Source organism: Pseudorca crassidens, chromosome 12 (assembly GCF_039906515.1).
Source record: "Pseudorca crassidens isolate mPseCra1 chromosome 12, mPseCra1.hap1, whole genome shotgun sequence".
Taxonomy (NCBI): domain Eukaryota; kingdom Metazoa; phylum Chordata; class Mammalia; order Artiodactyla; family Delphinidae; genus Pseudorca; species Pseudorca crassidens.
The window spans coordinates 64,401,187-64,428,623 of NC_090307.1; the positions used below are offsets into that span (position 1 = coordinate 64,401,187).

General features: G+C 43.5%; 1 protein-coding gene across 5 annotated transcripts in view; it reads left to right on the forward strand.

The window, feature by feature from the left end:
- Positions 1-25,369, forward strand: part of CEP192 (centrosomal protein 192) — a 97,146-nt gene extending 71,777 nt beyond the window's left edge. For 2 of the 5 annotated variants that reach the window (XM_067699817.1, XM_067699822.1), the window contains exons 34-44: positions 2,102-2,277; positions 2,891-3,014; positions 4,447-4,552; positions 4,987-5,194; positions 7,417-7,496; positions 8,589-8,684; positions 15,593-15,712; positions 16,105-16,226; positions 17,667-17,796; positions 18,231-18,289; positions 24,922-25,369. In XM_067699817.1, coding sequence (XP_067555918.1) covers positions 2,102-2,277; positions 2,891-3,014; positions 4,447-4,552; positions 4,987-5,194; positions 7,417-7,496; positions 8,589-8,684; positions 15,593-15,712; positions 16,105-16,226; positions 17,667-17,796; positions 18,231-18,289; positions 24,922-25,060 — 1,360 coding nt within the window. In that variant the 3' untranslated portion in view covers positions 25,061-25,369. The remainder of the gene's footprint in view (positions 1-2,101; positions 2,278-2,890; positions 3,015-4,446; positions 4,553-4,986; positions 5,195-7,416; positions 7,497-8,588; positions 8,685-15,592; positions 15,713-16,104; positions 16,227-17,666; positions 17,797-18,230; positions 18,290-24,921) is intronic. The other 3 variants (XM_067699818.1, XM_067699819.1, XM_067699820.1) reach the window with 3 other exon arrangements.
- Positions 25,370-27,437: the final 2,068 nt, after the last annotated feature.

A 27,437-nucleotide genomic window follows, 5' to 3' on the forward strand; every position in this document is an offset into this window, starting at 1 on the left:
CCTGGAAACGAGGACATGGGCAGCAACGTGCTCATTGCTATTGAGGTGTCCTTGCTTCTAGGCCCGCTCAGTGGACAGAGCTAGGAAATATATGAGTTTATATACAAATCCACGTGCAATTTATATCTACTTCTGTTTATAAATGTGTTAAAATCTTGAGTTTACACTGATACCTCCAATTCTAATCTAACATAACACATGGATTCCTTTCCTCCTTCCCATAATTGTACCTTTTTTCTCCAGTACTGAGAAGCCTGGCCCCATTATTTTCAATATGTTTACGTTTTACTCAGTCTCCCTGTTTTCAGCCAATCTTGTCTTCACATGGTCTGTCTCCCTGGGCCCAGTGTGGCCAACTCACACCAGCAAGTCTTAGTGGCACCACTTGAGGGCTGACTCCCCCCATCCCCATCACCCTAGTGCCTCTGACTCACGCCAACTTGGTTTCTTTAATCCTTATGCTGTTCGTGTTAATTTTTTTTCTAAGATAGTCAAAGATAGTATTAACATGTATTAAAAATTACCTTGAGGGCTTCCCTGGTGGCGCAGTGGTTGAGAGTCCTCCTGCCGATGCAGGGGACACCGGTTTGAGCCCCGGTCCGGGAGGATCCCACATGCCGCGGAGCGTCTGGGCCCGTGAGCCGTGGCCGCTGAGCCTGTGCGTCCGGAGCCTGTGTTCCGCAACGGGAGAGGCCACAACAGTGAGAGGCCTGCGTACCGCAAAAAAAAAAATTACCTTGACAGTTACTTCAGTTGTGAGGAACTTGTTCTTAGGAAGCTAAACAAACAGTAATCAACTTTGTTTTTTAAATTGTTTTCTGATGTTTGGCTGGTGCCCCCTTTGTTTCTCTGGGGCGGTATAGGTCTGATTGGAAAGGGGGGTGGTCAGAGGGCAGTGAATTAGGGGTGAAGAGAGGGATTTCTCTCTGTCCGCCAAGTGTTGACTGGAGTCCAGGTGTAGCCCTGCTGTGTGGTAGGTGAACTTGGTCACCGCACCAGTGAACTTCAGTTGTCATGTGTTCACGTGATTACGAAATTTAGTTGAATTACAATTTTTTAGTAATCTAAGGCTTATTAGAAAACCCAATTTCAACACTTAGTAAAAAAACTTCCTAAACTTTATTAGCATTTCTTAACTGTAGTTTTTTGCCAAGAAGATTTTGTTTTAAAGTTTTTTGGTGTTAGCGTTGTAAAGCCAGTTATCATTATTCAGTTATAGATACTTGAAGAGTTTTGTTGTTTTTCTTAAATTCTTAATATTGGGTAGGTTATTTTTGTTTATTTTTAAGGAAGGAAATTCTTTTTATTTATTTTTTGTCTGTGTTGGGTCTTTGTTGCTGCGCGCGGGCTTTTCTCTAGTTGCGGCGAGCAGGGGCTACTGTTTGTTGTGGTGCGCGGGCTTCTCATTTGCAGTGGCTTCTCTTGTTGCAGAGCACAGGCTCTAGGCGCGCGGGCTTCAGTAGTTGTGGCACGTGGGCTCAGTAGTTGTGGCTCACGGGCTCTAAAGCCCAGGCTCACTAGTTGTGGCGCATGGGCTTAGTTGCTCCGAGGCATGTGGGATCTTCCCGGACCAGGACTCGAACCTGTGTCCCCTGCATTAGCAAGTGGATCCTTAACGACTGTGCCACCAGGGAAGCCCTGGGTAGTTTTCTAGTAAATCTTTTTTAAAAAACATTTATTTATTTGGCTGTGCTGTGTCTTAGTTACGGCACGCAGGATCTTTAGTTGTGGCATGAGGGATCTAGTTCCCTGACCAGGGATCGAACCCGGGCCCCCTGCACTGGGAGCACGGAGTCTTAGCCACTGGACCACCAGGGAAGTCCCTCTAGTAAATCTTTTAAGAGACCTCAGATGGCAGCAGAAGTCAAGGCAGGAAACAAATCATTGCAGATTCTAATTAAAGATTAGTAACATTTAACCTATACTGTACTTTACTTTTTATACACTTCTTTAAGAAAACCCCAATGTGAAGGATTCTTATTCACTGAAAAATATATAATGCACTTTTATTTTTATGTTTTCAGATTTATGAATAATTAATATAAAAATGTGACACAGTCTGCTTTATCATTTTAAATTTCTTTTCTCTCTCTCTCTCTAGTGAATCTGGCAGTTGTGGGACACATGGTGGTAACATTTCTTTGGATGTTTTACCAGTGAAAGGTCCTCAGGGGTCTCCACTTCTTTCACAAGCTGTTCGCCCACCTCAAGATAAATCGGCCTCGGAAGAAGTGTGGGCTGTCCAACCTGAACACTTGATTTTAGTCGCCCCTTCTTGTGAGTATGCCCCCAACGACAGGACAGAAAGTCCCTCTGGGGCCCGGGCTGTACTTGCTCTGTCCTCAGGGCTCTTGTAGGACAGACCTGGGCTCCATGCAGATGTGGCTGGTGGCTTGCCCAGGCCTCCCCTGCCTGCTACAGACCCAGCCAGAGTGTCATCCTGACACGAGGCCTTGGACCCCAGGCCAAGCTCCTGTGTGGCAGAGCTGCCCATCCGGGGGTCTTGATTCCTGCCCCCCACGCCCCCATCCCCCACTGAGAATGCATTTGGCACTTGGCCTCTTTTACCCTTAACGTTGATACCCTTGGTCCAGAGTAGGAACAAATCTAGTACCTATGTCTGTGCCCAAGACAGGGAGTAACAATTACCAGATTTCCTTTTTCTTCTTTGTTCACTACTAAACTTTGTTCAGTGTCATTGTAGTTTCCAAGAGTAAATGAAGGTCTTGCTTTACCAGGAATTTGAAATTTCTGTAATTGGGCAGTTGGGAAAACAAAATGAGTTAGTATGGTAGTGTTTTTATTTAGGATTTATTTTTACTGTTTATTACCCTTCGTCTTTTTCACAAATGCTAAATGTAAGTAACATTTTATTTATCTGCTGTCATAGGTGATATGGCAAAAACTGGACGTTTCCAGATTTTAAACAATTCTGTTAGGTTACTGAAATTTGAGCTGTACTGGCCAGCACACTGTCTTACAGTGACACCACAACATGGGTTTATCGCACCAAAGTAAGTATGACCTCCCTTTCCCCTGGGTGTTATTTAGATGCTTTAGCATGGTGACTTTTTAAGGATCAAATAATAGGCCATTTTAATTTATTCAGTAGAATTTTGCAGTGTGCTGACTCTGTAAAGAGCACCATGCATGGTTCTGTGGGACCACAGTGAGTTCAAGACTCATGCTTCTTAGCGGGTGGAGACCATGTCCACAGCCAGTTTACGGTATCAGCCTAACAGGGTGGAGAGACGTGTGAGGCGGGGGAGAGTTGCTGATGTAGCTCTGCCTACAGAATTACAGCACAGGGATGTGGCTGTGCACGTGATGAGGGTAGTCGTCTCCAAAGCTCCGGTGGTCTTGCCTTTGTCACCTTGGGTCTAGCAGCTTATTCTGCTGGTTTTCTCTAAGGACATTTTACAGACACAGATTCCTGGCTTCTGATATGTCTGAGCCATAATCTAGTTTGCCGTTTTCTACAAAGGATATTTTAAGGTAAAAAGAAGTCTTTGGGGGCCAGATGGTGATGAGCAACTGCCCTCTCTGTGCAGCTTAATTATTGGGATATAGCCTCAGCTCTGCAGCTTCTCAGGGACTGTGTCTGGGTTGGCACAGAATACGCACATCTGAAAGTTGCTTCACATTTGGGAATAGCAACTTTGCACAAGAGCAACATGAAGTTTATTTGCTTTTGCAAAATGATGGCATATGCGTTTCAGGAGAGTTGATTTGACCAAGACCGGGTTAAGGTATCTTGGGGACACTCCAGAGAAAGGTTCCTAGGACCAAAGCAGTCAATTAAATGTTTGTCTGTTAATGGGTGAAAAGCTGGGAGACGACTGGACAGGTTATTCAGAGACTTGTCCATCACCCTGTACGTTGAGCTTTTAGCAGTGGGAGGTCATCTTGGCCATTTTGGACGTGGGTACTGACCTCTCTTTATAACTGGTGGTTTCTCTTAAGTCACAAATCCAGTTACATCGTCCACATTTACGTCTTTGACATCCCATAGCTCTTGAAGAGAACAGTGAGCACAGAAAAGCTGACCGACCCCCTTTCCCACCCTCTCTTCCCTTCCAGTTACGCTGTGTGACCGTGATGGCTCGTTCTTTATCATTGGCGGCTCAGAGCCTTTGTGTTACTGGTCTTTTGCTCCAGAAATGTTTAACTTGAATTGCTGTTTAGATGGCATTTCAGTGATGTGGTCCATTTTCACATGAGCTTTGCCCTTAGGTTCTTGGGTTCACACCACTCAGCTTTTTGTCAGCCACTGGGTTGGGGTTGAGGCCAAATCAGATGCGCCTGGTAGCTTACCTCTGTTATCTGCTCTTTCTGAGCAGTGAGGAAATAGTTGGTGACTGACAGGACAGTGTTTGTAACTCTTGTGGTTACTGCTGTTCCAGTACAGGGTATTCTTGGTTCTCAGTGTTCAATTCTTCTTTCAAGGAGCAACCTACAAATTCTTGTGAGTCCTAATTCCTCCTTATCCACAAAACATTCAATGTTCCCATGGAGTGGCTTGATCTATATACACTGTGACAATGGACAGAAGGTAATTTTTTAAACTTTTTTTTGATCAACATTTCTCTTTTTTTGCAGTTTAAGTTTTGTAATCCTCACTGATAGCACTTAACATTTCAGAAATCGAATTGAGGTGTCCTTTCAGCCCAAATAGACTTAATTAAATAGAGTAGTTAGTGCAGAGTTTTTCCACTAGTGAGCTGAACAAGTGTCCTGGGTGGGCAGCAGTGGAGAGTGGGGCCTGGAAGCCATCATTAACTTGAAGATTTTGCTTTGGAAAAAAGAGGGGAGTTGGGAGAAAGGATAAAGTCGAAGAGCTACTTTGGGATCTGAATGGACTTTAAATTCACCAGTGTTTCATTCGTTTGGCATTACTTTTCTCTACCATAATTTAAAAATAGGAATTTTTTTTAAAAAAAACAACAGCTTCACTTGCATCTTATCCTTTTGTTTGGCTCATTTCAGAAAATTGTGAAGGTTCAAATTCGAGAAGACTTGACCCAAGAAGAACTTTTCACTTGTTTGACCTCCAGCCCATTTAGAATCCTTTCCCCAGAAACAGAGCCTTCAGTTAATCATCTGGTAAAACCAGTGACAAAACCACCTTCCACAAGAGTTGAGATAAGAAATAAGACTGTTACTTTTCCTACAACAGAACCTGGCGAGACTTCAGGTATTGTATCACAAGGTTACGTAATTCAGACTTCTGCTAGTACGTTGGATCTAACGCTCTTAGTTAACTGTAGTTTGTGATAGGTGCAGATTTCCCGCTACTTCAAGAGAAAATCAGTCACTGGAAATCTTTTCAGTTATGAGCTGGATTTGCAGATGCTTAAAAATTGTACCGTGTTGAATTTAGGCCTTTAATAACTCTCTGTTCCAGGAGGCTTAGATTTTCTTATCAGAACCATCCCTCCCCGACTCTTACTAGGTCTTTGACCAGAGTTGCTACTAAGTTAGTGGCTGAAGAGGAGAGGAAGGTGGGTGGAGCCTGGCTCTGTCAGTTACTCTTTGACTACAGGCTCCAAACTTGCCCAGCCTCCCCAGCTGTGATTAACACCCACCACCCAGGGCCTGGGGATGGTGACGTGGTGTGTGAAGCACCTCTGAGCTTCCTTGGGCCGGAGTAGTGCTTTCTGCCCTGTGGGCGCTCTCCCTGCGGCCTCGGGGTCTAGGATTGCACATGGACAACTTAGATAGGGTCTGGGGCCACCTGTTGCCTGGCCCCCCAGCTCCTCAACTCTCGCGGTCTGTCTTCCACTGCAGCTCAGTCTCCTGCCCTCAGGGTCCCTCCTGGATCTCGTCGGCACCAGGATCTGTACCGTGTTTTCACTCAGTTTTAAGCCTGTCACTTCTGCCCATCACCCCCTCTGGCTCTTCCCAGCTCACTTACTCCAGGGGTCAGCAGTTGCCTGACCACATTCAGACCTCCAGGCCTTTCCCCTGCCCATCGCCCCACCCACAACGCACTTCTCCCCTATCCCTCCTCGACTTCTGTGCTCTGTCCCTGTAACCCCTCACAAACACTCGTGACTGCCTTGTGCCCCTCACCCTCTGCATTCCCGTCTGGCAGAATCCCAGCCCTGGTTAAACCTGACTGTCTCCCCAGCCCTGTCTCTGCCCCTGAGTGCTGCGCAACTTGGGCCCCTAGACGCCCTGAGCACAGGCTTCCCCAGCGGCCCTTGCAACCCTCCTCCCCGCTTGCCCCCGCCCCCAGCAGCTGAGGCTTCTCTGCCGCAGCCCCCGCTGCCCCCTCCTCCCTGCTCCTGCTCTTTCCGGCTCTTGCCTTTGCCTCACACATGGTTGAAAATCTAGAGATCATCCCAGGTGACTCTTGCGCTGGGAACCTGGGCCCACCTGCTCCTGCCATCTCAGGCAGGGCTTCCTCGGGCCCTCCTACCCCCTTGTCAGCATTTCTTCCTCTTTGCCAAAGCGTCTCCGTCAGGAGGCAGCATGCCTGCCGTCACTCATGGACAGGGTGCCCTCGGCCCCTCGCCTTGCTGCGGCTGCCCTCCTCCCTGGCCCCTTCCTGCCAGGGTTGTGCTCCCACCCTCGCTTCTGCTGCCACCAACCAGGCCCTGAACTTGCTCCCATCAAGGTCACTAGAAAGCTTGATTTTGCCAAATCCAGGGCATCTTTTGTGTGTCTGTGTCAGTTTGACCTTAGCACTGGCAGCCACTCCTTCCCCCTTGGAGCAGCTCTCGGGGCTCACCTTGCCTCAGGGCCCCTCCTGAGCCTGTGCTGCTCCCTCCTCCTCCTCCGGCTCCTAACGCCTGCATCCCGCTCCTTCTCTCTGCTTGCCCTGAGCCCCAGATGTGCACCCCACACATCCACGAAACCTGCTTCTCCAGCCTTTCCCATGTTAGCAGTGGCACCACTGCTTGTGCTTGGTTGAGCCAAATCCCTACAGTTGATGTCTCTTCCCTTCTGTTCACCTGTCCCGTCTGTCAGCACGTCCTTTGCAGTCTGTCTTCAGAATAAACCCCACATCTGCCCGCTGACTTTCCTCCCTTGGCCATCAGCAGGCCTGGTGCATGCAGGTCACCCTGTGCGGCATCTCGGCCGAGGGCCACAGTGACATGGGCCAGGCTCTGCCCGCACTCTGACCCCGTGCAGCCTCTTAACCTGTGCAGCACCAGGGGTTCACGCATGGTGAAGACCCTGCTGTAGTTCTTCAGTAGCTTTTTGCATTGCACTTCCATTAAATACAAGATAGGGCATCTGTCTGACAGGACTTCGTTAGAAAATAATGTTATTCCTGTTGGACTCCAAGGGATCTAAGTGTATTTTTTCCCTGTGATGAGGTCAACACAGTATTTTCCACAAATTATCCCACGAATCTGCTTGTTTATTTACCCCTCAAAGAGTTTGAGTTGTTAAATGTGTTCCTTTTAGGAAGTTACCTGGAACTTGAGAATCACGGTGACACAGAAGTGAGGTGGCACCTGTCATCCTTAGCCCCACCTTACGTCAAGGTCAGTAATAATTGCCTCAGATATACTCATTTTAATGTTTAACTTTATGCAGGATGTTTCAAAATCTGAATTATGAGCATATGTTGAGATTAGTGGTTTTTGTTCCCCTGCATCATTTACTTAATTATCTTTGTAAGTGGGGCTAACCTGCCCAGTCGTGTTCACAAGGTGGTTTTGAGAGTCAAGTTAGAGAATGTATGTGAAAATACGTGCTTGCTCTGTTTCATGCTCTCTCCTGCAACTCTGCTTTTTATCTGAAATAACTATTTTGAAAAATATATAAAAGTTTTATACCAGGGCATTGTGTGTGTGCTTTTCTATCCTGAGTTCCAAGTGCTGCTGTGTGTTTTCACCTAGTGGGAGCGAGTGCAGAGACGGGATTGAACCTTCCTTGCCAGTGAGTCTTAGCCTGTGTGCCCTGCAAGTGGTGTTCGCCACTGGGCACCACCCGAGCCAAGTGTGTGGTCACGTGTGATGTGGCCGCTCTGCCCTTTTCTTGGTTTGACCATCATGGTTATGAGCCATAATGTTAACAAGACGTGTGTAAAAGATAGTGCTGGGGGCTTCCCTGGTGGTGCAGTGGTTGAGAGTCCGCCTGCCGATGCAGGGGACGCGGGTTCGTACCCCGGTCTGGGAGGATCCCACATGCTGCGGAGCGGCTGGACCCGTGAGCCATGGCCGCTGGGCCTGCGCATCTGGAGGCTGTGCTCCGCAACGGGAGATGCCACAGCAGTGAGAGGCCCACGTACCGCAAAAAAAAAAAAAGATAGTGCTGGGCCCACTGACAAAAAATGAAGCACAGCTATCGTATGGAGTGTTGAAACACATGCTCAGCAGGGTCTTCAGGGTCTTTGAGGAAATGGCAGTCCTCCGATGCGGGAGCAGCCTCCTCTCCTACAGAGCACTGCCGCCGGTGGTGGGATGAGGGTCTGCGTCAGGTGAGGCCTGGTGTGAGCCAAGCCCAGGGTGCTCCTGGCCCACCATGAAACAGGCTGGTTTGACCTCAATGACCGTGAAGGCAATGGTGTCACTGGAATAGATCCGCTTACTTTTTTGTTTTTTTATTTGATTGTTTAAACGGTGTCTTTGTAGGGAGTTGATGAAAGTGGAGATGTTTTTAGAGCTACCTATGCAGCATTCAGATGTTCTCCTATTTCTGGTGTACTGGAAAGCCATGGAGTCCAGAAGGTGAGTTCTGACACCTTTTCACAGCCGTCTGGTAAGAACACAGTGTTGGCTGGCCAGGAGTGCCTCATTGTTTCCACCCAGAAGAGTTCACTCCACCTGGACCAGTGCTGCTCACAGCCAGGCTGCTGCAGGAGCAGCTGCAGCACAGGTCAGCGCTCTGCTTCTTCAGCGGGACATCTTGTGTGAGACAAAACACCGTGCTTGGTGGTGCGGTTGGTTTACATTCTGGTGTAAGCACTTCAAGTGGCCTCAGGTTGCCAGTGCTTAGAACACGCTTCTGGTAGCGTTGATCTAGACAGTGGTTTTGTTCACCAGCTGTAGTCAGAAAACTCTACCAGTGTTGCAGACCACTCAGTGTTCATGTGGGGTCAGCAGTGTGTCTTCAGGGGCAAGTGTGACAGGTCCCTTTAGTACCACTGCCCTGGTAAGTTCTGGTTTGTTTGTAGCCCTGACCTGGCCCCTTCATGTATCTCGCAGGGATGCTAGTTGTTCACGTGGCCTCAGTAATACACTTTTCCTTTTTCATTCTAATAGCCAAAACTCATTTAAACTATAGCATTTACTTGATATGGGTCCAGTTCCTCAGAGATTCAAACTAATAAGGTTTATTAGAACATAGTTGTGAGCTTGCAACTGACCATGAGAGAATTTTTGAGCAATGACAGAGTCACAAACTCTGTGTGCTTCACTGGATCTGTGTAACAGGTTTCCAGAGGGTTTCTGACTTTCTTGTAAAGACACAGAGTTCTACCAGCGTAGTTTATTTCACTTCCCAGACTACAAGCAGCTGAGCAGGGAGCACACGTTGCTCAGCAGAAGTTCTGCATCTGAAAGGAAGGTGCAGAGAAGCCCCAGCAGGAAAGTCGTGAGCTGTGCGTGGATCAGAAGACCTGATGGTATTAAAACAGCAGTGCTCCCTAAACTCATCTACAGGTCCCAATGAAAATCCCAGCTTGTTTTTAAGAGATTGACAGGCTGGTCCTAAAATTCATGTGGGTGTGCAAGGGACCCAGAATAACCAAAACAGTCTTGGAAAAGGATAAAGTTGGAGGTTTCACACTTCCCATTTTCAAAACCTACAAAGCTACGGTAATCAAAACAGTGTGGTATTGACATAAAGATAGACCTATAAAATATGTGATGTAGATGTGAAAGTCCCAAAATAAATCCTCATATTTATGGTCAGCTGATTTTTCAATAAGGGACAATTCAACAGGGAAAGAATGTTTTTCAACAGTGGTGCTGGGACAGCTGGATATCCATGTGCAAAAGAATTAAATTCAACCCTTATCTCACACTATATATAAAAATTAACTTGAAGTGGACCATAGACCTACGTGTAAGAGCTAAAGCTGTAAAACTGCTAGAAGGTAACTGTTGATCTTCACCACTTTGGGTTAAGCATCGGTTTGTTAGATGTAACACCAATAAAGCTCAAGTAACAAAAGGAAAAATAGATGAATTATCAAAGTGTAAAACTTTATGCATCAAAGGACACGATTAAGAGTGTGAAAAGAAAACCCAGAGTATGGGAGAAAACATTTACAAATCATGTATTTGACAAAGTACTTGTATCCAGAGTGCATCAAGTGTATCCAGAGTGCATCAAAGTACTTGTATCCAGAGTGCAACAACTCAATAATATAAAGACAAATACCCAGTTTAAAAAATGGGCAGAAACTCTGAATAGACATTTTTCCAAAGAAGATATACCAGTGGCCAGTAAAGACATGAAAAGATGCTTAGAATCACTAGTCATTGGGGAAATGCAAATCAAAACCACAGTGAGATCACTTCATACTCACTAGGATGACTGTGATTTTAAAATAATAATAATAGTAATATCAAGTGTTGACAAGGATGTGGGGAAATTGGAACCCTCATACACTGCTGGTGGGAATGGAAAAGGGTGCAGCCACAGTGAAACCAGTTTGACAGTTCCTCAGTAAGTTAAAGGTAGAGTTACCATATGGTCCAACAATCACACTTCTGGATAAATACTCAAAAAAATTCAAAACCAGTGTTCAAACTTGTACACAAATGTTCATAGCAGCCTTGTTTACAATAGCTCAAAAAGGTAGAAATAACCCAAGTGTCTATCGACTGATAAGCAAAATGTGGTGTGTCCATACAATGAAATTTTATTTGGCAATAAAAGGAATGAAGTACTAATAACATGCTATCACGTGGATGAACATGCCAAGTGAAACCACAAAAGGCCAGATATTGTAAGGTTCAATTTATGGGAAATATCTAAAATGGTAAATCTGTAGAGGCAGAAAGTAGATTAGTGGTTGCTGGGGCTGGGAGTGAGGGTGGAGAATGGTGGGCAACTGCTCATGGCATGGGATTTCTTTTGGGATTGTTGTGAGTATTTTAAATTAGATTGTGGGCATGGTTGCACAGTTCTGGAGATACACTAAAAACCACTGACTACACCTAAAATGGGTGAATTATGTGGTATGTGAACAAAGCTGTAAAAAAAAAAAAGAAAAATGAGGAATAGATTGTCTCCCAGGAATTTCTCGTCTTATAATAGTTGACATGGAAATGTAACCTCCGTGAGGTCTCTGGTTTTTGTTTTGTGCGTCACTGTGTATCCTGGACTGAAGTCGCTGCTCACCACATTGTCAGATGACATCTCTCAAATGCACTCTAGGTCTGGATACTTAATTTATGTGCACAGCACATCACTCTGGGACCCTTTAGGGAAGTATTACCAAAGAGCACAACTGTGGTTGTATAGAGTACTGATCCAGAAGGAAAAAACAATTAGTTCGTTATGACTGAGACACCATAATTGTGTGAAACGTTGGTCAGTGTGAGATGAGACTAAATGAGCCTAAGGCATGTTAGGGCTTGTTGTAGAACATGCAGTAGTGGTTTTCCCTCCTCTGTTTTTTATTCATTGGTGTTAGAGGAAGTGTAAGTGGGGTTTGTAGGAGGTGTGGTGCTGTGGTTCCAGTGGCTCCAGATGGTTGTGTGCTTGCACCATTCAGGGCATGGTTGTATCCATCCTTTCTGAATCCTCCCATTGCCCTGTCATCCATGTCCCCCACCCCGGTAGCTCCTGCCTCTGTGCTCCCAGCCTGCAGGCCCAGTTGTTTCTTAGATTCCGTGTCCACAGAAATTAGGTCAATGAAGCATTTTAATGTTAAGTCCAGACTCAAAGATACTGATTTATTGTTATCCTAACTAGGAATCAGTATTTTTAACACTAAACATTTAATTAAAAAGCTCTTAACGCTGGTAAAATTTATAAAATACTGTTTTAAAATACTTCAGCTTCCTCACTGTTGACCTTTGACATGCTGCACACACAGATTTTGTGTGTTTGACTTGGAGCTGTGTGGTCGGGGTGATGTTCTGAAGTGAGTTAGGGTAAGAGCTGCTCTGGTGGGCACAGCATCCTGGCTCCTCTGCCTCTGCTCCCACACCCACCCCTTCCTTCCTGTGGACCCTCTCGTCCCCTGCAGTCAGTGAGGTGTGAGGCCTTAGTCCTTCACCACTTGGCCAGCAGTGGGTCCCATAAGCATTTCCATGGAAGTCTGCATTGTATTTTGGGGGGTGTCAGACCTTCCTCATTTAGGTCTTGTACTCTAGAATTTTTTAATAACTTTTTTTTAAGAGTTTGCATTATTTTAACATTTTATTTCTATTTTTTGAAATATTGTTGTACAATAGCATATGTTACAGGTGTACAATATAATGATTCACAATTTTTAAAGGTTATACTCCATTTGTTATTGTGCAATATTGGCTATATTCCCCATGTTGTACAATATATCCTTGTAGCTTATTTATACCTAAAGAGTTAGTACCTCTTAATCCACTACCCCTATGTTGCCCCTCCCCGCTTCCTTTTCCCCACTGGTAACCACTAGTTTGTTGCCTACATCTGTGAGTCTGCTTATTTTTTATTTGTTGCATTTTTTAGATTCCATAGATAAGTGATATCATACAGTATTTGTCTTTCTTTCTCTGACTTTTTTCACTTAGTACAATGCCTTCCAAATCCATGCAAATGGCATGATTTTATTCTTTTTCATGGATGAGTAATATTCCATTGTGTGTATATGTATGTGTGTGTATATATATATACATATATATACACACACATACACACACACATATATATTACTACATCTTCTCTATCCATTCGTCTATTCATGGACACTTACGTTCCTTCCATGTCTTGGCAATTGTAAGTAGTGCTTCTGTGAACATTGGGGTGCATGTATCTTTTCAAATTAGTGTTTTTAGTTTTTAATTTTTTGGGTAAATACTCAGGAGTGGAATCACTGCATCATATGACAGTTCTATTTTTAGTTTTTTGAGAAACCTCCATACTTTTCTCCATAGTGGCTGCACTAGTTTACATTTCCACCAACAGTGTACTAGGGTTTCCTTTTCTCTACATTCTCGCCAATATTTGTTATTTGTGTTCTTTTTTTGATGATAGCCATTCTAACAGGTGTGAGGTGATATCTCATTGTGGTTTTGATTTGCATTTCCCTGGTGATTAGTGATGTTGAGCATCTTTTCATGTGCCTGTTGGCCATCTGCATTTCCTCTTTGAATAAATGTCTATTCAGTTCTTCTGCCCATTTTTTAATCAGTTGTTTGATTTTTTTGATGTTGAGTTGTGTGAGGTTTTTATATATGTTGGATATTAACTCCTTACTGGTCATATCATTTGCAAATATTTTCTCCCTTTAGTAGGTTGTCTTTTCATTTTGTTGATGGTTTCCTTTGCTGTGCAAAAGCTTTTAAGTTTAATTAGGTCCTATTTGTTTATTTTTGCTTTTATTTCCTTTACCTTAGGAGACAGATCCAAAAAAAGTACTGCTATGATTAATGTCAAAGAGTGTTCTGCCTTTGTTTTCCTGTAGCAGTTTTATGGTTTCTGGTCTTTAATCCATCTTGAGTTTATTTTTGTATATGGTGTTAAAGAATGTTCCAATTTCATTCTCTTACATGTAGCTGTGCAGTTTTCCCAGAACCATTTACTGAGGAGACTGTCCTTTCTCCATTTTATACTCTTACCTCCTTTGTTGTAGATAATTGACCATAGATGGGTGGTTTTATTTCTGAGCTTTTTGTCCTGTTCCATAGATCTATGTGTCTGTTTTGGAGCCAGTACCATGCTGTTTTTGATTACTGTAGCTTTGTGGTATAGTGAATTCTACCAAACATTTAGAGAAGAGTTAACACCTCTCCTTCTCAAACTATTCCAAAAAATTGCAGAGGAAAGAACACTTTGTAATTCATTCTATGAGGCCATCATCACCCTGTTATCAAAACCAGGCAAAGATATCACACAAAGAAGAAAATTACAGACTAATATCACTGGTGAACATGGATGCAAAAATCCTCAAAAAAGTACTAGCAAACTGAATCCAACAATACATTAAAAGGATCATACACCATGATCAAGTGGGATTTATCCCAGGGATGCAAGGATTTTTCAATATCTGTAAATCAGTCAGTGTGATACACCACATCAACACATTGAAGAATAAAAACCATATGATCAGGGACTTCCCTGGCAGCGCAGTGGTTAAGAATCCGCCTGCCATTGCAGGGGACACGGGTTTGATCCCGGGTCTGGGAAGATCCCACATGCCGTGGAGCAACTAACTAAGCCTGTGCGCCACAACTACTGAAGCCCACGTGCCTAGAGCCTGTGCTCCGCAACAAGAGAAGCAACCGCAATGAGAAGCCCGTGCACCACAACAAAGAGTAGCCCCTGCTCGCCACAACTAGAGAAAGCCTGCGCACAGCAACGAAGACCCAAAGCAGCCAAAATAATGAATTGATCAATCAATTAATTAAAAACAAAAAATATATATGATCATCTCAATAGATGTAGAAAAAGCTTTTGATAAAATTCAACATCCGTTTATGATTTAAAACTCTTCAGAAAGTGGGAACATACCTCAACATTATAAATGCCGTATTTGACAAACCCACAGGTAACATCATACTCAACGGTGAAAAGTTGAAAGCATTCCCTCTTAGGTCAGAAACAAGACAAGAATGTCCACTCTCGCTACTATTATTCAACATAGTTTTGGAAGTCCTAGCCACGGTAATCAGAGAAGAAAGAGAGATAAAATGGATCCAAATTGGAAAAGAAGTAAAACTCACTGTTTCCATATGATACGATACTATGCTTAGAAAATCCTGAAGATTTTCTATACCAGAAAACTAGAACTTATTATGAATTTGCTAAAGTTGCAGGATACAAAATTAACATACAGAAATCTGTTACATTTCTGTACGGTAACAACAAACTATCAGAAAGGGAAAAGGAAACAATCCCATTTACCATTGCATCAAGAAGAATAAAATACTTAGGAATAAACCTACCTAAGGAGGCAAAAGACCTGTACTCAGAAAACTGTAAGACACTGATGAAAGAAATTAAAGATGACAACAGATGTACTGTGTTCTTGGATTGGAAGAATTAATATTATTAAAATGACCATACTACCCAAGGCAATCTATAGATTCAGTGCAATCCCTATCAAAATAACAATGGCATTTTTCACAGAACTAGTACAAAAAATTTTTAAATTTGATTGGAAACACAAAAGACCCCAGATAGCCAAAGCAGTCTTGAGAAAGAAAGATGGAGCTGGAGCAGTCAGGCTTCCTGACTTTAGACTGTACTACAGAGCTACAGTAATTAATAACTTTTTTTAAATTAAAAAATTTACATTTTGAGGAATATGTTACTTAAAGCCTTAAAGAAAAGTATACTTGGATCTGATTAGTGGCAGAATTAGCCAAAGCAAAGACATTTTTCCCTTCAAGTTTTTCATACCACACTTTGAATTGGTAATCTAACTGCATGTGTGTAAGGTTCCGTGTCTGAATTTCTCTCCTGGATGTGTTGTTTGTAGGTCTCCATCACGTTTTTGCCCAGAGATAGAGGAGACTATGCCCAGTTTTGGGACGTTGAGTGTCACCCTCTTAAAGAGCCTCACCTGAAGCACACCTTGAGATTCCAGCTCTCTGGACACGTGAGTGTTACACTGAATTTAAGTAAATTTTTGGGTGTGTTTTTTTAAAGACACCAAGGGAAACTGGCATGAAAAACTGGCCTGTTGTTTTTGGTATTATTGTTATCCCATTAATTCTGTTATAGATTCTTACCATCTTAGTTTTCTTACGTGTCTTTATTGATTGGCTCTATGAAATTTGTTTGCCTTAATTAGGTAAGATTGTGTGTTTGTGTGTGTGTGTGAGAAAGAGAGAGAGAAAGAAACAGTGCAAGATAAAGCATTTTGTGATTAAAGGAATTTAGAAATCTTAAATCTCCTTTTTAAAAATTAGGAAGGAAGTAATAGAATTCAAATAGGTAAGTGTCCACATGTTTATTTCTCCTCCTCCACCCTGTGTTTTTTTTATACAGAGTGTCAAAGCAGAACGTGAGCTTGAAAATTCACGCATTTCCACAAATAGCCTCATTAAAATAGATAATTTACTTAAGCCCCGAAGACAACCTGTATCAGAGGCGTCTGCTCTCATACCTGGGTATGTTGTTTCTGTCATTCTCATGAATTTTTCCCAGGGCTTTATTGAGGTATAATTACATTCGGTAAAATGCCCAGTGGCTTACCTGTGATTGACGTACGTCACCCCCACTGCAGCCAGGTAGAGACCGTTTCTCTCTCCTGGAGCGTCCTCACATGCATGCCTCTCTGCAGCCACCCACACCCTCACCCAGGATTTGTTCTGTTCCTGTGTGTTGCCATAGTTTTGGGGAATTTCATGCACATGTGCACTCAAGTTGTGTCTGGCTTTCACTTAACGTAGTGATTTCGGGATCATCCGTGTTGGTGAGTGTACCTATGGTTTGTTCCTTTCGTTGTTGAGTTCTCGTTCCCCATCATAGGAGCACATCACGATTGTTTCCTTTTCCTTTTAGCATTTGGTGGCTTCTGACTTGGAGCCCTTGTGAATGAAGGTGCAGTGAATATTATTATATGTGTATTTCTGTGGACATATTTTTTCATTTCTTTTGGGTAAAAATATCTAAGAGTAGAATTGCTGGGTCATACGGTAGAAATTTATTTAACCTTAAACTGCCAAAGAATGTTCCCAAAGTAGCTGTTCCAATTTACATTCCAAAACACAGTGTATGAAAGTAGATTCTTAAAAACTTCGAAAAATGTATGTTATACCAGCAGCTTACAAAGCTTTAATGGTAGTATGTAAATGTTTTACCTAATGAAAAAAAAAATTTTTTTTTCAGGGATATGTTTTTTTTTTAACTTTTTTTAAATTGAAGTATAGTTGATTTACAGTGTTGTATTAATTCCTGCTGCACAGCAAAGCAATTCAGTTATACATATATATACATTCTTTTTTTAATATTCTTCTCCATTATGGTTTATTACAGGATATTGAATATAGTTCCCTGTGCTATACAGTAGGACCTTGTTGTTTATCCATTCTCTGTATAAAAGCTTACATCTGCTAACCCCAACCTCCCACTCCATCTTCCCCCACCCCCCTCCCTCTTGGCAACCTCCAGTCTGTTCTCTATGTCCATGAGTCTGTTTCTGTTTCTTAGATATGATCATGTGTGTCGTATTTTAGATTCCACATATAAGTGATATCATATGGTATTTGTCTTTTTCTTTCTGACTTACATGAAAATGTTTCTTATAATCTTTAGTTAACTAACATTTAGGTCTAACTTAGTTGTGGAGGAAGGTGCTTGTAAGGAAAATATGTTAAGTTCCTCTCAGGGAGGAGGAAGCGCTGCTGCTGTCTCAGCTGCTTCCCCGCACCCCTGGACACTTCCTGCCGCCAGCAGTTTGTCTTAACACACATTAGTCAGTCGCCTTTACAGAGCTACTTTAACTGAGTTGCGGGAGAAAACAAAGCCACACTTCATAATGTAATATATACAAATAGTTTAAGTTACTATGGATTTTAAATAGTTAACCTTCAGACCTATCTCCATAGCAGGCAGCTTGACCTCACCCACCGTGGAGTTTATGCCCCAGAAGATGTGTATCGGTTTCTGCCAACGAGAGTTGGGGAGTCAAGGACGTTGAAAGTCAATTTGCGAAATAATTCTTTTATTACACACTTGGTAAGTTGGAAATCTTGCTGTGGGTTTTGGAAAAGTAAGTGTATTCTACTATTTGATAAACATTTTCCTGATAATTAGAAGCTTGTTTTATAGATTAAGTTATAATAGTTAAGTTTTAAAATGCCTTAATACCGTTATTTGAAAAGAAACTCAAGTGAATTTCATGATCCTTTACCTGCAAATTATTTAGTATTTGTTTTCATATTTTCATTTTTTAATTTTTCCTCTTGTTTTCTTCTGTACTATCACACCAACATATTTCTGGGTAACATTTACTCCAGTTAGAACTAGAATAAACTCATTAAACTTCCCCTAAGTGTTTTCATGAGCATTTATCGTTTTACCTCATTTTGTGGCTATACGTTATGTTGATTTAAGTATGCACAAATATCTAACTTGTATAACTTCATAAAATGTTTCATATTAAATTCCAGCTCAAGTTTTTAAGTCCCAGAGAACCTTTCTACGTCAAACATTCAAAATATTCTTTGAGGTGAGTTTATCATAAATCAAAATGTTCTCATCCTAGTGCAGGTCTTTGTGTTCAGGAGCCTGAGATTGCTCTTGGGGGTTAGGACTGTGAGGTCTGTCTCTGTTGCAACCCCTCATCCTCCTCACCAACACCACAGAGCACCAAGCACGTGGTGAAGGAGACAAGGAACCTGCTAGGGAAACAGTCCGTGACCTGTGGGTACGTGTGGCGAGTAGCAACTCAAACTTGCGCAGTGTTTGGACTTAGTGCGTGACTCCTGTTTCCCAGTATTTTGACAGCCATATACTTACATAGAACCTTAATTATCTTGTGATTAACTTTAGAGTGATTTCTGCGTCACATGTTATTTTCACTACACTGAGAATCAGGGATTTAAATTTTAACTAATTAGGACAAAAACCTTCCCAGATTAATTGGGAAAATTTTATTATCCTATTTTCCAGTTGTCATTCTTCAAATAACCCTGTATTGTTCTTAAATCAGGGCTACATTTTCTTGTCATCCTTGCTTATTTTCTTTTTTTAAAAATGTGTTTGTTTTTATTTATTTTTAAGGTGTATGTATGTATATATATTCTTTCAGTTTTATTGACATAATTGGCATACAGCACTGTGTAAGTTTGAGGTATACAGCATAATGATTTGACTTACATACATGATGAAATGATTATCACAATAAGTTTTGTGAACACCATCATCTCATATAGATACAAAATTAAAGACATAGAAAAAATTTTTTTTCCTGCGATGTGAACTGTTAGGATTTATTCTCTTAACAACTTTCATATATAATGTACAACATGTTCAGTATATTTATCGTGTTGTACATCACATCCCTGGTACGTACTTAACCTTACAACTGGAAGTTTGTACTTTTTGACTGTCTCATCATCCAGTTCTCCCTCCCCCAACCCCCTGCCTCTGGTAACCACAAATCTGATCTTTTCTATGCATTTGTTTTTGAAGTATAATTGACCTACAACACTGTTAATTCCTGTATTTCTATATGTTTTTATTTCTATACGTTTGAAACTGATTACCACACTAAATCTAGGATGATACATTACCACACAAAGATATTACATAGTTATTGACTATATTCCCCACTCTGTACATTTCATACATGTGATTCATTTATTTTGGAACTGTGGACATTTGTATCTCTTAATCTCCCTCACCTATTTCTTTCTTCCTCCTACCCCCATCCCCTCTGGCAACCACCTGTTTTGTCTTTGTATCTATGACTCTATTTCTGTTTTGTTATGTTTGTTCATTTGTTTTTTAGATTCCACATGGAAGTGAAATCATACAGTATTTGTCTCTCTCTGACTTATTTCACTTAGCATAATATCCTCCAGGTCCATTCATGTTATTGCAAATGGCAAGATTTCACTCTTCTTTATGGCTGAGTAGTATTCCACTGTGTATCTACACCACATCTTTATCCGTTCATCTGTTGATGGGCACTTGGGTTGCTTCCATATAATACCTTTTTCCATCCTCTCACTGTCAGTCTATGAGTGTCTTTAGATCTTAAGTGACTTTTGTAGCAGCATATATACGGGCCTTGTTTTTGTATCCATTCAGCTGCTCTTTTGACTGGAGCATTGAATCCATTTACATGTAAAGTAATTATTGATAGGTATGTACTTACTGCCATTTTGTTAATTGTTTTAGGGTCTTGCTAATTTTCTTTTTCCATATGATGTACATAAAGGCTGAAATCTCAAACTGGGTTGTCACTGTTATTTAGAATTTTAACAGTAGAGTTCTGTTGCACTTAATACTGAAAAATAATTTTATCTTCATCTTTGAATCTTTAATTAAACAATTTAGTTATTATAAGATCTTTCATTTTAGCATCAAGAGGCTGTCCCAGAAACATGTTATATTTTGTGAAAACTTGGCCCACTTGCAGGCGTTCAAGGGCTGTCTCTGAGTTACTAGCCCAGCAGCACTGACTCAGAAGCTTACACTTACCTCCAGATACTGGAAGATGAGTCGTGGGGACCGTTCTCTCCACCTCTCGTCCTTTCTTCCCCTTCTCGTCCCCCCTCCCCCATCCCATGTGCTATGAAACCTGCCTCTCAGGAGCCCAACCTAAAGGCACGAGTTGTGCAGAGTCAGCAATGAATATACCTAGAAAGCTACCATGGACTTAACTTCTCTGAGCCTCAGTTTCCTAATTTGTGAAATGGAGATGAAAAGCCACTGGCAGCCTGGACTCGTTACAGGAGTATGTGAGAGGTGGTCCTGGGGAGCCCCAGCAGGACCCACAATGTCGATAGAGCATCACGGTTTCTGTCGGTGCTTTCCCAGCCGGTCCCTTCAGTGAGAACATGGATGAGGGGGGCCTGGGTTTACAGCACTCCTAAGGCTGAGCTTTCCCGCTTTTCTGCCCTGAGCTCTTGTCTGTGGGTCCCTCCCATGACGGCCTGAGACTGGCGACATTCCACAGTCAGTAGAGTAGGTTGGCTCTGCTGAACTGAGGCAGAGCTGCAGAAACAATTCACCTATTTAAAAATAGGTTGTTTAAATTCCCAATTGTGACACTTTTTAGTAACAGAGTACAAATTGATACTGAGTAAGTGATCTGTCCTGAACACCGTTATTATCTGAATTTGAACTTTATCATAACGGCCTCATTAACTCTGCTTCCCGTTTACTCTGTGTCTCGTTCACATCCCTGAGCTTGGTCAGCGTTTTGCAGGTGTGTGTCTTTAAACGTGAAGCAGAGGGGGTGGAATACTTATGTGTAAACCAGTGTATACCTGTCACAGCTTACTGGACGGGCTTCAGATTTTTGTTTCAAGGAGCTTTTATCTTTAAAAAAGTCTTTTTAAAAAAAGTTCAAGAAACCTTCAGATTTAAAAAAAATTCCCTTGAAGAGCCTAGCAGCTTTTTAAAAAACACTGTTTGCATTCAGCTCATCTACAGTTTTGGTAAGGACTCATTACTTACAATAACTTGTTAAATTACTTGGCTTTATGTCACTTGCCCATTTTATGGCTGAAGGATGATGCAGTCAACTTACCTGGAGATAAACATTCCTTTTTCAGCTTTCATCATTAAATACACTGTAGTTTCAAATTCTCTTCTGATGTTATGTTCTTTGCTTAATTTGCTTTCACAGATTTTTAAAAATTGAATTATATTTTAGCTGAAATTTGTAAATCAGCTCCTTCTTGATCCTTTGTAGAAAAAGAACCTGTTTGTGTTCGATCCCAATAGCATTACATGCGGCAGCCTCTGGCCTAGCAGGGCTGTAGGGACCAGCCAGCTGAGTGAGGCCCACAGGCAGTTTGTGGTCACCAGTGAGCTGCTAGACCTTCACAGGAGACCACATGACCTAAATTGAAATGTAATTTTGGCAGTTAACATGTCAGAGTATTTTCATAATTGCCACCTTCAGTTTCCTTCTCCTACCCCTGTGACCAGCGGGTAGTGTCCTCCTTCCTCATGCGCCTGGGTGCCCATCTTGTGTCCCAGCAGCACTTCCTCCTCCTCATCACGCACAGCTCCCTGCAGTGCTGTTGACATGACAGGCGTGATGCTTAAAGCATTCCTAACAAGGAACCTTTATAAATGAGATGGCGTTTTGCTTAGTTTCAACTTGTCTAAAAACCAATTTTAAAATATAAAATGTGTTCATTCTAGTAATCTAAAAGTAGACATTTTTATAGAGTTGAACTTGGTGACTTGCCATTCCAGTGCTAGAACATTTTAAGCTGTCCTGAATTAGACACTCAGTGCTTTTCTCTGCAGCCTAGGTCATGTCACAACATCTAAGAGAACTTAGAAACATGAGAAACTATTTTGTAATTAAGCAAAATTCGGGCAGTTTACATAAGCTAGCATTTAAAATAGCATCACAAGATACATTTTGTTTGCTTATACTCTTCAAACATATTATTTTAAAATGTTTTTAACTTTTTATACTTTGAAAAGAAATTTAAATAAGGTAATTTTATACTTTATTGGTGGCAGGTAAAGTTATTCTGATGCATTTCATTATGGAACTTAGGATAAATATATAATGTTACAGATTCCAGCATCAACTTTAATAATTAGCAACTCAGTGTAAACTTGATGAAATATGAATAAGAAAACCATGCGTGCAAAGCAGTAACTTTGATCTGTTCAACAAGGTGAAGTAAACTCTAAGTCGTAGAAAAGTCTTCTCTCATGACATGTCCGTAGGCTTAAGTCTTAAGTCTTACGTAAAGGAAGGTGGGAAAGCTGGTTTTTTCATATGTAAGAATGACTTCTTTCTATTTCGGAGAAGTAGCGGTTTGTCAGCTCTCTTCAGTGTCCACTCTCCTAAAGTGGAGCTCACCTGAGAATTCTTCCGCAAACTGAGGCAGGGGCTGCTGTCAGTGCAGGCGCGGAGGGCTTTGTACCTGTCCCGAGAACGAGACTGTTGGACCCTGGACGGGCTCATGAGCTGTAGGGGGCCGGTATGGCGAGGCTGGCCTCGGCGGGTAGACAGTCTGTGGCGGGTAGACAGTCTGTGCCGAGGCTCCTGGGGAGCCCCTCCCTGTCCCCTGTGGTCACGTTCTCTTCCTCAGGGGCCGCTTGCCCTGGGACCCGTGAACCCCACTCCCCAAGTAGTAGCGCGGCTTCCGTCACCTCGGGTACGCCCTCCCAGGAGGCCCCTCTCCCGGGCTGTCCTCGTGCGGTGGGGACTGTCAGCTGACTGCAGATCAGTAGGCGGGAGCCCCGCACGTCCTGGGGGTTTTGCCTTAGGCGGAGGTGCTGGGGGAGGGCGTGTGTTGGGCAGGTTTATGTCATCCACGGAAAGCGGTAGATTGTGAAGGAGCTAATGGAAAAGGAGCATTAATGAGCAGTTTTTTGGTAAAGGTTCTGTCTTGGGCTGTAGGTGATCATCTCTTTCTCATGTCTTTTTAAGAAGAATTTGTTGTGTTTCCACTTACCCCCGAAAGCATCCTCTGTTAACTTTGTTCAAGTCTAATCTCTGCTGAGACATTGCAGCTAAGGCCCCGTCTGCTGGGCTCACAGCAGCGCATGCAGGTCCTGGTGAGCCAGCCCCTGCGGCTGAGCGGCCAGGCCCTGCTGTGTCCTTCAGAGGGAAGCCAGGGAGCAGCAAAGTGCTCATTTTAAGTTAAAGAAAAAGAAAAATTACGGTTGCTGTAATTTGTAGGTTCATGGGCATGAGGGGTGAGGGGGTTCCGGGCACCCCGCCGGCCCTGCCTCTGTACCTCCTGCTGCTTGCTCTGGGGCCTCTGCTGCAAAATTCGTCATTGGATGGTAGGAGGTTTTGAACTAGATCTCTGTGTTGTGTCTATGTGCTTTCCTATTACGTGTTCCCGTGTGTGTGTGTGTGTGTGTGTGTGTGTGCAGTGTGTTTATATGTGTGTGGTGTGTGTATGTGAGTGTGCGTGTGTATATGTGTGTGTGAGTGTGCATGTGTGTGGGGTGTGAGTGTGTGCTGTGGGGGGGTGGGAGTGTGCATGTGTATGTGAGTGTGCATGTGTGTGGAGAGAGCGTAAAGCCCTCTTGGTAACAGCACAGTCACTGCTTCGCCGCACTGCTGGTGCTGGAGTTGTGTGAATCCGTGGTTCTTTTTAAGTTGCACCCCCCATTTATTCAGTGTCTGTAAATCTAAAGCAGGGGATACATGTTTGTCATAATATGTTTTTCAAAACCCTTCCTCAGTTAAATATGGGTTTCTTTATTCCATGTTAATAATGAGATCCTCTAGAGATTTACTTGGGGTATTTTAATGCTTTTAGTAATTCATAAGTTAAAAAAGCCTCTTAGGTTGGCAGATTGTACTACGTCATTCTGAGGATTGAGATGCTAACATGAAAGAGAAAATTGTCCTTTGTCAGTGCTGTCGAAAGGTACCAGTTTTTTTAAAGGCACCTTAACTTTGATGTGGGGAAATGAGGTAAATGCATTGGGGGAAAATGACCCAGACTTTAAATATGTATATTCTGCGTTATCAGTTACATGCAGGAAAAGGGCTTTGAAATACTTAGACTGTTTTCTGAATTTCTAGCCCACTGTGCTGGGTTCATCAGGAAACATGCTGGAAACAAAAGCACAGGTCAGATCCAATGGCTGATCCTGAACACGTGTGGTTGAGATCAAGGGCGGGGCCCCTGCCCTCTGAGGAGAGTCTGAAAGCTGTAAAGTTTCACTCAAAAATGATTAAGACAAAAAGTTGGTGACATCACACAGGTGTGGGAAAGTGCCTTTGTCTCATTCCCTGGGAATAAAGGTGTATTTTTGAAGCTTTTGGGACCTCGTTTTATGAGCAAAAACAACCCCCCGCCCATGTACTACTTTTAAGCACAGGGCATTCATTACCTGCCTCGATAGAATCTGAAAATAAATTTTCAAGAAGACTTTTGGAAGGTTTCATATGAAATTTGGAGCAAAACCCACCAGCCCTGTAAATGTTGGTCCTGCTGCCCCGGGGGCGGTTGGTGGCACGTGCTCCCTGACCTTTCGGGGGCCGGTGGCCTCCTGCTTCTACAGATGCAGCACCAGGCCCTGGGCCTCTTGGCTCCTGCTTCCTTGACCGTGTTTGCTCTCCGCCAGGCATCGTGAGGCTGGAGGGGCTCCGTGTGCCGTGGCCTTGGTGTTGACACCCCTTTCTCTCTGCAGAGCCCAGCACTACATCAACATGCCTGTGCAGTTCAAGCCCAGGTCTGTGGGCAAGTTTGAAGCTTTGCTCGTTGTTCAAACCGACGAAGGCAAGAGTGTCGCCGTTCGACTCATTGGTGAAGCTCTTGGGAAAAGTTAACTAGAGTCCACTTTGTGTAAAGTAAATGACATAAGTTATATTTTGGTAACTTCATTTTTTTCTATACTACAGTTACGCCTTTGTATATATTTTGTATGATAAATTGGATGTCTATAACTATAGATTTGTTCTTTTGAGAAGCTAATACTGAAGACCTGACTAAAATAATCATGTAACTATCCTACAGTATTGTATTTAACTTTTACAGGGGAGAAGAGAGTTCTATTTTTGCATTGATTATGATATTCTGAATAAATATGGCGTATATTTTAGTTGGTATATCCAGAAATAAACTTAATTTCCATTGAATTTGGTGGTTTTTTATATGCTGTCATGTAGACATTAGAATATCACTTTATTCTGCTAATTATTTCCAAGCGCCTTGGTCTGTTCTGTGATTTTTCTCCTCCATTACAGTTCTGTTTCCCTTAAGAAATTCCTTCTTGGTTCCTTTGTCTTTTAGCTAATTGCCCAGAGTAGAAAGGAAAGCTTCCTTTCAAAGAAATTGTCTTTCTCCGGAGTGGGGCAGGCTCCACGTTCTGTGCAGACACATTGGAGAGGTTGATGGTATATTTTAAGAGAGCGTTTATTGAAATTAAAGCTGGATGGGACAACTCCAGAATCCGGTGTAGAAGGGCACTGCCATCAGGTACCAGAGGGACCCGGGGCACAGGGAGTGAGGGCAGTGAGCCGCCCGAGGGGACGGAGTGCTCTCCTGCTGTGATGTTCCCTGGTTCTACCAGGAGAGACGTGAGTATTAATTGCTCTGTGGCCATTGCTGGTGAGTGGTTGTGCAGCAGCGTGGGGGTCGCAGCCGGGTATTATCGATGGAGCAGAAGGACCTTGGAGGGTGTGCAGAGCTGCCAGGAGGGCTCTAACCCCCAGCATTTACAACCGCGACAGAGAAACACTCTCCTTCCTGAGCACAGATTTAAGACAGTCTTATACGTCTGCCACATGGGTCAGTAATCACAGGTGAAGGGTAGAGGCAGTCCCACAACTGTTGATCCCTCTGTGATTAAAACTGCTCTCCTTCAGTGTCAGCTCTCTTCAATGTCCACACTCCTAAAGTGGACACTTCCCTGTTTTGTTTCCTCTTTAGATTTTTCATTTCATGCCCAGGGAAAGATCTGGGACAGGGAATCCTGTAAGTCTTTAACTGCGCCCTGAGCCCACTGAGCACTGGGCCGTGTTCCCATCTCTGACGCCCGTGGACGCTCGTGCAGACGGGAGGGGTGCGGCGCGGACGCCCCGCAGGGGCAGGCACGACCTCGGAGCAGCATGGGCTGTGACACGAGGTGAGGAGAGGCCGGTGGTGAGAGTGTGGCTGGAAACGCAATCCTCCCAGGGGTGTTATAACCATTACTTCTCCTGCGCCCGGTGCTGACCCCAGAAGATGCACGGACACATGTGGAGGTGATTGTGTGTTTGCTCCATGAGCAAGGCTGACCCAGGCCCAGGGCCACTGTTGTGCTGACCTGCCCTCAGGTCGGTGGGAAGCCCCACGCTGTTCGCTTGAGGAGGTCCTCCCTGCGTTTGGGATGACCCACAAAATGGCTGTTCTGTGGGGTCGGCCTGAGGAAATGCCACGTTGTAGACTTGGCTGCATGTGAGACTTGCTCCCTGAGAGCTGTGAGGCCAGCAGGCACAACGCAGACCCCGCCACGCCAGATGCCAGGGTGCCACCCACAGCCGCCACCATTGCCCTTGTGCTTTCGGGCACAAGGGCAACTCTGCGTCAGCTTCTCTGGAGCCATCTTCCTAAACTCAGGGGAGACCCGTGTGCCACCAGAGCTGGGCCAGCTCGGATCCTCCTCCTTGGCCTGGTCCCCCCTCCCTTGTGCTTCCACAGGCCCGTCCTTCTTGGTAGGGGGAGGGGCACCTCCCAGCACTGCCCCTCCATGGGGCACCTTCCCTACCTGCCTTCCAGGTGCTCGGGGAAGGTGCCCAGCCGACTGATGGGCACCTATGCCGAAGGCGGTTCACCTCTGAAGCCTCAGTGGGTAAAGTATGGGGGTGTGGGGGAGAGGGTTCATGCTTTGAACAAGTGGATGCATCCACTGAGCTTCTGTGTCTAAGTATTTCCATGGAAATATCAAGAGCATATGGATAATATTACTATCTTACAAATGGATGACAGGTTGCTTCACACAATAATGTTTTTATATCTCAAGTCAAAAGCAGGTTGTGCGAATGGAGAAACGCTGGAAGGGCTGGTCAGGAGCAGGCCGGGACTGCTCAGCCCACTGCTGTATGAGGCATGGCCCTGGGGGCTGCCCAGCGGCCAGTGAGATAGACAGGGAGGAGGCGAAATGCACAGGACAGTGATGTAATTGTCGACCTGGGATTCCAAGAGGGTTTCCTTTAAAGATCATAA